The 12699-nt window shown below is 33.6% G+C and overlaps 1 protein-coding gene across 1 annotated transcript in view; it reads left to right on the forward strand.

Moving 5' to 3' along the window:
• LOC145665956 (1-acyl-sn-glycerol-3-phosphate acyltransferase-like) overlaps positions 1-12699 on the forward strand; it is a 35401-nt gene that overhangs the window by 20413 nt on the left and 2289 nt on the right. The window contains exons 3-5 of the mRNA XM_081733062.1: positions 3206-3342; positions 6717-6901; positions 11304-11475. Coding sequence (XP_081589188.1) covers positions 3206-3342; positions 6717-6901; positions 11304-11475 — 494 coding nt within the window. The remainder of the gene's footprint in view (positions 1-3205; positions 3343-6716; positions 6902-11303; positions 11476-12699) is intronic.

Consider the following 12699-nt stretch of genomic DNA (forward strand, 5'->3'; position numbering starts at 1 on the left):
GGATGTTATATTCGTTTATAATTACTTGTTAGCGCCCAGTGTATCTCTTTTGGTTCATAGCGTTTCCCACATAAGTCGATGCCATAAATGAGATCATTGTGATCTTATTGAAAAACTGAAATGTGTGTTTGTATTTTAAACCTCGGACTGAAAAAGATATAAACGGCATTTTCTTCTTAGTATTTTTTTTTTAATTTCACCATCTTATTTTAGAAAATTTACAATAATTTCGTAAAAAAGTCGGGAACATTTGTTTTTAATAATCAAGATATGTTTCTAAGGTCTCTGTAACAGTGTTAGTTGTGTCAATGCAGTATTCACTTGTGTTTTATGCGAGTGGGCTAGCGAGAAATAAAGGTGTCCCTCGAAAGGTACACTGGTCAATGTCAGTTTGAGATTCCCCTCTTAGTAATATATATGTGAGAGCATATTGTGTACACTATAGCTAGCACTAACAGCAGTTTTGATATCGCATTCGGTGATGTTTTATAATGGCTAGCACAAGCCGAGTTTCTCATCAGCATCGCCTCCTGTCATTGCAAGAAGTTTTAGACAAATTAGAAACCGTGTCTGCGGATTTAATTGATGTGCCTTTCCTCCCACCTAAGGTTGATGTGCTTACAGACGAAGAAGGACGATGACTTAGTACCAGTTTCCCAAGGATATTTCAGGAGAAGCTGAAATTCATGGTTTAGAAGGTACCGCGGTTAATGATTCCAAGATTGCAGAGGACGTTCCGAAACGTAAGAAGAATAAAACTTTGTGAAGTGAACGTCTCCCAAAGTGGACGGAGAAAGATACTGTATATGCAAGAAATTGAGATGTAAGTGTACAAATGGAGGTGAAGAAATGTTTCAGAAGATGAAGAAAGAAGCTTAATATTTCACCATATGAAATATTTAGTTTGTTTATGTCCGATAAAGTATTTGAACATATTACTGAGCAGGCAAATCTATACTATCGACAAATTGAGTTCAGTGTTACTGCTGACTTGATTAGCAATTTCATTGGTATTCTACTCTTATTGGGATATCATATATTGAAGAGAGAAAGGCGATTGGTCTCTGGATGAGGATCTTCGTGTAAAAGTAAATAAGAAAACTCCAAGCAACGTATGGAGGTGTTCGAAGCAAATTGCCAGTCAATAATCCACAATCTGTGCGCTTTAGCCCATTGGACACTTTGCCGCCAAATTTCCAAATCGTTACAGGTGTCATATGAGAACTGTCTGGGAATACAAAAAAAAAAAACGCTACGTATACCTGTGACAAGAAAGAGACTGTTCCCAAGAATTTCACACAAAGTAGGTCCCTTGAAAATATGTATTGTAAAAAATGTCATCCTTAATATCCAGTGTACCTTTTAAGGTACACACCTGTATCTCCGTCTGGGTATAACATATTACTCTGAATAAATGCACATGTTTAAATTATAATGTTCTTAATATATACACAAAGTTCTGTTAAATATCTCATGTAGAGTCCGCAGCAAAAAACCTGCAACATAAGCATGTAAGTTTATTGTGAAACTACGCCTAACAGCGCAAGGAATCAACATAACGCTAAGTGGCACAAATCATGCCAGGAGAAACCTCGGTGTTCTGAACTGCACACTTATTTTGGAGCAAAAGATTTCGTCGTTTCACAACAAACTTACAACCTCATGTTGCAGGTTTTTTGCTGCGGACTGTACATTTCTCTTGGGCGTTTAGGAGTTAATGACTCATCTAGCTGGCTGAGAATTTATTTAGACATATTGCTTCTTTCCATTATTTTTCCATGTCTTGTAAGTGGAACCTGCGAAATAAAGTCCTTTAAAAACATGGTATCCAGGTAAGGTTTGTATTAGAGCCTGCCCAAGGTTCTCTGCAATGGAAGTTACATTAACCATCTTTGTGATGTTGTTAGGAGACCTAATCAAACCTAACCTAAACTATGAGCTCATGAAATGCTAGCGAATTATTAACATATCTGTATCATTTGCACTAACTAGGATATTCTTTGCTTGACCACCAATATGTGATATATGTTGCATGTGCCAATAATCCTTGTCTAGTTCTTGGTAGTTGTTAACAAGATCAGGCACCTCAGTTGCATCGATACCTTCTGCTTTGTGTGTGTACTAGAAACTTTTAATATCTGCTCTGACAAAGATAATTTTGCATTTCATATTTGATTTTTCAACCCACTGCATAAGAAATGTGTAAATGATGTTTTAAACACATCACTTTGAAATGCATTTTTTGCCTTCATTTGCCATCTGAGAAGTTCTCTGACCTGCATCTGTTACTTTGATGTCACTATTTAATGCAAGACCTCTCTGTTTACAATCTGTTATACTTGTATAATTGCAAGCATCAAACACAATGTTCACTCCTTTAGTTGCTGTGCAGGTAGTAATGTAATCCAATGATTTACTAGCCAAAGCACCATAAGTTTCCAGAAATTCTAAAATGTGCAACACGAATATTGCATCATATTTAGCCACATCTATATGAAATTGACTTGAAGTTATATTATTATCGAAACCTAAATTTTGGGAAGTTTCTATCCGGTTTATCTGTTTTCTTCATTGATCCACCAACCTGTGCAAGAGAGAATGAAAGGGGAGTTACGAGATACTTCATGACCTTTCGGACGTCACATTTCTCAAGAGCTGTCATATGAATTAGCTTCCCGAAAACATTTAAAAAGCAATTCACAACGTTTAGTTTCTTTCTAATCTTTCTCAGGTTACTTGAGTCCAGAAAAGATGTACAATTAGCTACTGAATTTCAAGGTATGAACTTTTCAATATTCTTACAATATTGGATGTACAATGCTTTAAATTTTTCGGCAATTTCTTGTTCTTTAGAATAAAACAAAAAAAAAAGTGGATAGCTAGTTTGTCATAGATTATCCGTCAAGTTGAAATGCTCATTACAAATGCCTGGCCATGCAAGTCTCAAAATAGTGTACAAGGTTATTTACAGTTGAAATTGACTTCTAATGTGTGATCTTTGGCAATACGTTCTTGCTGTACATAGTCTCTTGAATCTGATGTCTTTATAATCCCACTTTTTATAAGTAACTTGCTTATTAACTCACTCTTCAATAGGCTTGTGATCATACGTCGGACTTTAAGAGATTCGAGCTTTGCAAACGCTCTGATGCATGTAAATTTTGAAGCAATATCAGCATTTACAGTCAGGTCCCTTTCCTTTCAGGATTTTCACATCGCTGTGCCAAGGACTTCTGAAAATACTGGGAATTCATTCAACGTGTAAAGGTTTGGAAAACTACGACTCAGCCCGAGCTCCATATATTATAGTAGCCAATCATCAATCTACTCTGGATCTTGTAGGTAAAATATTTAATATGTATTTAGAAATGGATTCCAGTAATTCAAACTAAGGGAATATGATGTGGCTTTTACAATGAATAGTAGGTATCACGCAGCTCTCAATTTTGATTAAATTCGGTATATAAGCAAGTTTCACAACAGAAGTTGTAACTTCTATCACCAAGAGGAAGAATCAATTTAAGTGAACTGGAGACAAGCAAACCATAAATTAGATAAGAAAATATATTTTTTGTTTGGAAATAAATGAATGAGTTGTATGCTAGTTGACCGATACTAGGTATTACAAACTAAACTCTGTCTATTATAACATCATGGCAACCATCTTAGAAACAGCCAACTTGAATCAACAGAAAATTTTGAATAGAAATGGAATCTGAAGATACACATTGGATCTAATCAAAATTGAATTCTGTGAGAACACGTAATTATTATTTAATTTATCAACACAGCAGTTAAATGCCCAATTACAGTGTTGAAAAAATTACAATATATTTTTACAATAGATTTTAATGTTTTACAATCAGCTTTATCATGTTTTGTTATACACAGAACCTATTTTCAGTATGGTGACTTCAGTATTATATTGGTCCTCCAGGGACGTACAAAGGAATTTCTTTCGGGAGGGGTCCGAAGCTTTCCGGGGGGATTCAAACACAATTTAAGGCTAAATTATATTTAAAATTGTAAAAATTTTCCCTAAAATTAGACTAAATTTACAAATAAAGTCCGGATTTGGAGGGTCCGGACCCCCAGGACCCACTTCTGCGTGCCTCCCTGTTCCTAGCTTCCTTTCAATAGAAGAGACTTGTATTCTTTATTGAAGTTCTAACTGAGGAAACATGGAGGTTTAATGTTGATAATAAGTTTTGACAATCGAATTTATTTTGAACAACTTTTAGAGGAAAAATAGATAAGCAATATTACGCCTTTGTTCTAAGGAGCAACTATTGAAATTGTCTATTAGTATGCTATAGTTTTCAAGTGAGGGATAAATTTACAGTTACTTTGCATAACAAATACCTTTAAAAATTAATTGAATTATTTTCAATTTATTGGCGATACCTTTGTTACGAACAGTTATAAATAACAACAGCGTATTCCAACTTGGAGCGTACATATGAGTACTGCACTTTTATGAGTTTTGTAATATTGCTGAAGTCTTTTCCATTTCTAATTATTCATTTAGAAGCATCACGGGTAAAATTTTCGATGTGATAGTTAAAGGCTAATTTCGAGTCAAATGTAACAACTAGATCTTTAGTTGTATTAGGTATGCTTAAAGAAGTATTTCTAAACTTGTAATCACATTTAAAAGAATTTTTTGTCAATGTTTAAGGATGTCTGAATCTCATGGTATGTCGTATGCTGATCACTCTCACTGCTTTCAAGCACGCATCAACATTACTTAGAACATCATCAAGAAATATTCAACCACACTGGAATTCGGAAAACCGATCATCAACATTCCCATTGGATGATGCTTCATCTTGAAAAGACAAATAAAGTCACTTAGTGCATTGTTTTTAGTATTAAAGTAAATTTCAAATCACAAAATCTCATTGCCCGAAAGTATTCACAAGTAATTTCCATTTCCTACACACATACAAAAAATAATAATAATAATAATAATAATAATAATAATAATAATAATAATAATAATAATAATAATAATAATAATTTTTCAAACTCCTGTAAGTAATAAATGAATAGGGTAGATAATCAAAGATAACTTTAACCTTGAAACGTCTATTCTTCCGTTTTTACAATAGCAGTACATTATCGCAATTGTTAGTAACACTAGGCGGAAACTTTTTCAGCTGCCCTCGTAAATTGCAGTAAACAAATTGCTATATGTATCCGTTGGCGATACCTGCGTCACTTACACACAGTGTTGTTTATGGGGTTAGTCACCGAACTTTGATTAATTTGTGTTTGTTCTCACTAGAGATCAAACCACCACTTTCCGAACTGTACTCCATTGAGACAGTGATTAATCGGAACCGGAACCATTCCATCGCTCAAAATAGACTATCCAAACTGAGACAAGAGTGATTCGAATTAATGTGCTCTGACATAATGGTGCCCTTCTTCACAGTGTTTTTTTTTTTTTTTTTTTTTTTTTTTTTTTAGGACGACGCCGTTCCATACAGCAGAGATACCTTTATAAGCATAAACATGTATTGTATTTTCCCAACATTTTCACTCATTACAGAACATCTACACTTCTTGTAGAGTTCTTCGAAAGCATAATCGAATCTCCTTCCATAATTTTTCTCTCACAAAACGATTGATGTTTACGTTGTAGCTGAAACAATCCTCTTGGACAACTTTTCACAATGAGCACTTTACGCAGGGCAACTTTACACGATGATAAATATATACATGATTATAAATTTACGATGATAACTTTTCACAGTGGTCATTTAACACCATAATAAATTCACATAATGATAACTTCACATAGTAGTTTCTATACGTAATGATAAGTTTACTCAGATGTAATTAAGCTTTTGTTTACTTCTTTGTAACCATACGGGGAAGGTATTTTCCATATCACATGCCAGCAACGCCAATTTCTAAATTGCTTTTAGGAGGCATGTTTCTTTGTTACACATTCAAGCAAAAATATACAGATCTTAGGAGGTCCCAAATAAAATTTGCAGGCACGAACCACCAGGGTCCCAGAGTCACCAATTGTGCCAACCTTTCCTCTCTTCCGACTTACCTTAAAATACAAGTGAAAAGTAAATTATCTATCATATGCCTTTGGTTGAATGGCTTTTCCCAGATCCTGGATTGAGAGAAGGCTATTGACCATAACGTAGCCTGGTCTCAACCAAATGATTTTTATCATATAATTGAATATGAAATCTGAGAAATATATGTATGTTCTGTAATTATTTGGAATTTAAATCATCTTCGGAAAATGTTTTAGTAATATTACTATACTTGATCGCTCAACATTTTGGAGTACAGAAATTTCAATATCAAAAATATTACTGTTTAGTATCTTGATATTTCGATATTTGTAAATTTTTCGACATTCTGGATGTTTGGAGTTTTCCGAAAATTTGAGATTTTGATATTTATGATACTATTGCTCGATATTAAAATCCAGATATTGTAATTACCTACTTCGGAGGGTTACCATTTCAACTGCTTTTCCGACTTTCTGCATATTGATTCTACTTCAATGAAACATGATAAATCATTGAGGAAGTGTATTGGAAATTGCTCTAGACATGTCGAATCATCATGTTTCATATTTAAATCATGTTCCGCTCATAAATTCTTTTACTGATTTTCATCTGTCTGTAGTTACTCTGAATACATGGTGTAACCCCTTGCACTGTAAGTGTTATTATTATTTTTAGTTGTCAATGCACTTGGTGGTCTTGTTCAACCGGTGCTTGGTATTGGGAAAAAATCCATCTTATTAATGCCGTTCATTGGTATCTACTTGTGGTTGGCTGGTCACGTCTTTGTGAGGAGATGCAACTCAGAGACAGAAAGAGAAAAAGTAATCAAGGATGTATCGCAGCGAATACAACAAGACAAAGTAAGTATTTGTTCTTAGGGAATCAAAATTAAATTCGGAAGTTGTGTGTGAAATTTCTTCCACTTCTGAAGTCAACAGAGAGATAAAAATCCAGATGGCATCTGTTATTGGATTTACAAATCCACATTTAAATAATGAAAACACATGCATTGATATATGTTACACTGACCGCACATTGGGCAAACAAGAGTGGAAGCAACTGTTGGGCGTCATTTTTGCTTTGTTGAGGTTTGTCACAAACCAGTTCTCCATATATTCAAGTAGGTCGGCCGCACAGTGAGCGAGGGCATGCCCCAGGACCACTCACAATGCCCGCGTCACGTCGAGTAGTGTCGGATGTTTACCTTCATTTCTTTGTTAAGCATAGCTATTGGCGCAGACTGCAGACCTGAACTATCAATTGTCTGTTGCTTGTGTTTCATTATAGATTGCGTTGGAGTAGATGTGAAGCTACCGCACACACTGAGGGACCAAGGAGCTAAAATTGAATCGTTGAGTTCGAAAACCGGTCATCTCCATCGAAGCTACTTTGAGAGTAGTGACAAACAAAACTAAATTAGTCAATATGTATCTGACATATTGGTCTGTTTTCATTTTCGGACCGTAGAACTGACATTTTTCTACTTTCCAAAGATGAAAATAACCCTATATGTCAGATACATATTGATTAATTTAGTTCTCTTTGTCACTCCTCTCAAGTTAGCTTCGATGGAGGTGACCAGTTTTCGAACTCAACGATTCAATTGATGTGTAAAACTAGTTCCACCTTACCTTAAACTAAACTAAATGATGATTTATTTGCTAATGCTCTCGTCTAATACATATTTGCGAGAATTTGATTTTGGCAATGAAGTGTGTACAATGCTAAAATGGTAAAATATTGAAATAAAATATATTAGTAAAAATTTTTGATTAATTAATTGTAGTTAAGCATGCCTTTCTAGTCAGGTTTCTGTAGGGAGGACTTACTTTAAAGTATAATCCGAAAAAATTTTCGAGTTTTAATCTGAGCAGAAGTCGGTAACGTACATGATAATATTTACGTATTTAGTGTTATAGTCACTTCGTATGCAATCTTACATCGTCATTTGACTTTTGTGTAACGTAGTTTTCTGCTCCTCACTCGCTTTTGTTTAGTCTAATCCCATACTACTATGTAATGTATAAAAGCTCTTGTAATGATTAAAGTATTTTTGGAATAAATCACATTCGATTTTACGTCCTAATAACTTAAAAAGCAGGTTGAATTCGCGAAATGATTGCGGTTCAATGATTGTAACTGTTTTGTAGTTAGGCGTCTGGTTATCCAAATAACCCTAACGTGGGAGTTTATTTTATAAAATTCTTGATAAAATTCTTAAAACTCAATCCCCACAATATTTATATTGTAAATTTACAAAGCGGTCACAAATTCACTCTCACGTTACGCGTAACAGTGAGAAATTCAATGTACAAAGACTGAAACTGAAGATAGTGCAAGGATCATTTTCTAGAGCAGGTCCGAGAGTATGGAATGCGATACCAAAAGCTCTCACGGAAATAAAGTCATTTAATTCATTTCGAAATTCATTAAAATCACATTTGATGAAATCCCAGCGACTGGCCTCTGGCACTTACGACATGTACAGTTTTATGTAAGAGCTTAGCTAAATCCAACAATATCGATACTTTTTATTGCATATGTCACTTGTTTATTTTCTGATTTATTCTTTTACTTGTATTTTTTAAAGTTTTTTTCTGTTCCTTTTGATGTGTAATGTTTAATATTGTATTCTTTTGACAAGGGTTAGGTGGTAGAGCAGCCATGGCTGAACCTCGCCCGCTTCAATAAAGACATTTTCATTTCATTTCATTTCATTTCATTTCATTTCATTTCATTTCATTTTCCTGAAGTGTGGCATATCATGAAGACATTTTCATACATGTATTTAGAACAAGTTCTACAATAATCTTCCTGGACCATCCTTGCAAAGCGGTGGTGAGTAGAAAGTCATATGTTCTGAACTATGTACTAATGACTTTTCTTGATCGCAATCGCAAACCGTTTCAGGCTTGCTGATGGTGTTTTTCATTTGAACTTCCCTAAGATTTAAAAAATGCTTATTTATATCTTATATCACTTTACTTTCATATATTGTCTTAAATCATTCTCCCCCGAAATGGAACAAGATTTTCCTTGCTAAATGGCACTTGCAATTACTTCACGTTGCATATAAAATTCTTGAAACGTCTCGTTGAGCAGAGAAACATTTTGCATATCATCTCTTCTAACTCGTTATCTTCATGAATTGTAAATGTAATATTCTTAGTAGTACGAGTAGCTCTAATCAGTTTCTTTATATCACATAAAGTGCAAAAGACTTTCTTGCAAATCTTCTTTTGACTTCAATAGTCACAGGTAATGCAGTTTATACTAATCTAATCTAAAATGTAAGATGAAAGAGTTTCTTTTTTCTTGTGCGGTTTGTCAGTATCCGTTGATGCAGCTGGGAATTTTGTTAAATATTTACATCTTTAGGTGTTACAATTTAGATTCCATACAAGTTAGTTTAATCACATATCATTTTAAATATGCTATTATCTACTATTAATGAAAACAATTCTTCTAGTTTTCTGTTCAAACAGAATTGAATTCAACCAGCATATTTGGGGATTAACGGCAGATTTCCTTCTGGTACTAACCAGGCAGAATATGTCCGTGAAGTGCACTTTGTTTGTTTCTAATCAGTGAGCTTTGTGAATGTGAGGATGAATAATTTCTAAATTCTTCAGATTTTACAAAATTTCCAACTGTATCCTGATCACTTGCAACAAAATCCAGATCAACAACTAAAAATAAACGTCCCCGTTAAATAAATGAAAAAGTACAAAAATTTCAGTACCCGTTATGTTTCATGACTTCATTACAATACAGAATTTAAAAGTAGAAGTTAAAAAATAAAAATGGCATTTTCATCACAGTAAGAGAAAAAGCTAGTTGTTGAAATACCTTCACAACAATGAATATAACTTACAAAATCACTGCATTTCTCCGAAATCTCTATGTCTGTGTGCGTGTTATTAGCGATTTTTTTTCAATTTTTAGCTCTCCATTTGATACAGTACCAAAAACTAGAAAAACTGAGAAAGTGATGGTATTTTTCGATTCCCGAGATATTGGCCAAAAACGTTTCCGATTTCGGGAAATTTAAGGAGTCATATCTCGGGAACAGCAAGTCATAGAGAGATGATATTTTGGAAATTTTTGAGTTCTAAGCTCTTCATTTTGAGCATGTGTTCTTCTTAAAACAAAATATCGTAGAACATTTTAACAGAACTCTTAAACAAAACATGTGGAGAACATTCAGTACTCAAGGAAATTATAAATGGATAGATATATTACAAAAATTGTTTAATGAGTTATAATAATAAAGTACATTAAATACATGGTGTAAAGCCTATAGAAGTTAATAAGAAAAATTAATTCTTTTTAAGCTCCTTCTGCCGATGCTCTTCCCAATTGGTTCTTTTTCATATCCTATTTTTTTCTAAAATTTGATTTCTGTGTCCACTTGTTTGTAATTTTGTGCACAATAATAATCGGGTTGGCAAAATATAATCAAAGCAGAAGAGTACAAAAGTATTTTATTTATCACAAAAAGGCCAAAGACAAAACATTTTAGGATGACCAGTGACTTGATTGGCATGACATCCTGAAAAAAGAAAACAGTTAACACACCGGCACTGTGAACTCGCCATTTGACAATAAACAATTGGTTATTTTTCAAAATGATCCCAAGAGTCTTTCATATTGTTGTATATAATGCCAAAAACATACATGGTTTGACGAGCGAAAATTCAAAATTTTGACTGGCAGTCAACGTGTTAAAAGAATGCTTAATGCTAACTGGGTTCTCAACCATTTGTTTTATAACAAATATATTCATATATTCGTAGTGAATGTTTTTAATGCATGTTAGCTTTAAAATTAGCTTATTTTTGGTGGTCAGAATCATTTTCACTTAATAGTAGGAGTTTGACTTTTTAAAATATCAGACTACTTTTTATTCCATTTCAAAAGTTACGAAACATACTTAGATTAAAGTTTATTAGTGCAGAATTAGGTATAGATGTTTTTTCTTTTTAAAAAGTTTCATTTTTAGCTTCATTTTGAAACTTCTCGTGACTGCTCTGAAAAATTTTGCCTCTTCCCCAGGACCATTTGAAAATCCCTGTTCTAGTGCAATATTTCTCTACCAAAAATTTGACATTAATCTACGTCATGTTATAAATTCTAGTGCATTGTTTTAAATATATCATATATTTGATACTAACGTAAAATATATGTTAAATTCTAGTGAAATGTTTTAACTTATATAACACTAACATTTAAGACTAATCTAGAATATGTTTTAAATTCCAGTGCAATATTTTATACTTTGTGGAGGGCACCAGAAGAGGCTATGCTCCAAAATCTCTGGGTACATTCAAGAAAGGGGCATTTCATGCAGCAATCATTAACCAGGTTCCAATTATCCCTCTTGTACTGGACCCTTACACGTTTATCGTGGATGGAAAGTGGACGCCTCGTCCAGGTAACATAGAAACGAGATACGCAATCTTTTAAATAGAACCGTAGTTATTTCTTAAGATAGTATAATGGTTATTACTTGAATAACGATGGACACAAAATTGTTTGATAAAACATTATGTAAATAAATATATAAACAACATAAGGAAGGGGTGATTTTTTTAAAACTTCTGTTGTTCTATAGTTATAGTGAAATTTAGTGACTATCATAAAATAATTATATTACTGGTCTTGGAAAGATCACAAGCTACTGTGCTGGATAAACTATAAGTGGAGGAACACTGTGTAACATTAGAGTGAAAGTTATCTATTAAAATATAATCAGTTAGATTCAAAGCATACAGAAAAAAAATGGTATGTTTTGGAAAACTATCAGTCAATGTTTTTCATAATTTTCCCAAGATTAACTTTGATTTACTGATACTCTCTTCAAAATCAACTTAATTGTTGTATATTTTCTTCAATAGCATACAAGATTTGATTTTAAAAATACAGTGAACTATTATTATTATTTTTAGAAGCAACTACTGACGCTACAACAATTTGGTGTAACTTGTCTCATAGCCTGGTTCCTTGACACAGGCAGCGTCAAATTGGAACACGTCAGTGTTGCCTATTTTGGAGAAAAGTCATTAAATCTGGGGAGTTGACCTCCACGACAGCTACAAAAATTCATTTCTCCGATTGGCGACTTTTTTTGTGATTTTTAAATGACAATTTAGCTACTTACTTACAAATTTAGCGATTTTTTTTGCCGCAAACAGCCTGTTCATCTGTAGAGAAGCATTATTAGTTCAAAACAGTTTTTATGTTCTATTCTTTCTTATTATGACTCCAGAATATGAACAAAAGTACCCGAAATAATATGAAATGATCCCTGAATTCAAGGATTGGTTGCGCCCTGTTGACAAAGATGTGAGTAGAACATATTGTTTATTTTACATCCACAACTTTAAAACAATGCGTATCGACAACGGATTTCACGAATAACGTTTTTTTTAGCGACTTTTCAAACAAAATTGGAGTTATTTCACCTCTCGTTTAGCGACTTTTTGTGTCAATATTTTGGCAACACTGGGACACGTTCTGACTTGTCAGTCAACGTCCAGAGCCGCTAAAATGATGTTGTGTTCACCGTGTCTGTCGCGTATCATGGATTTCAAACAATTCGTGAATATGAAGTTCTGTTTCAAATTGCTAAAAGGTGCCAAAGAAACTCATAAAATGT

Source organism: Thermobia domestica, chromosome 1 (genome assembly GCF_964235325.1).
Source record: "Thermobia domestica chromosome 1, izTheDome1.hap1.1, whole genome shotgun sequence".
NCBI classification, from domain to species: Eukaryota; Metazoa; Arthropoda; class Insecta; order Zygentoma; family Lepismatidae; genus Thermobia; species Thermobia domestica.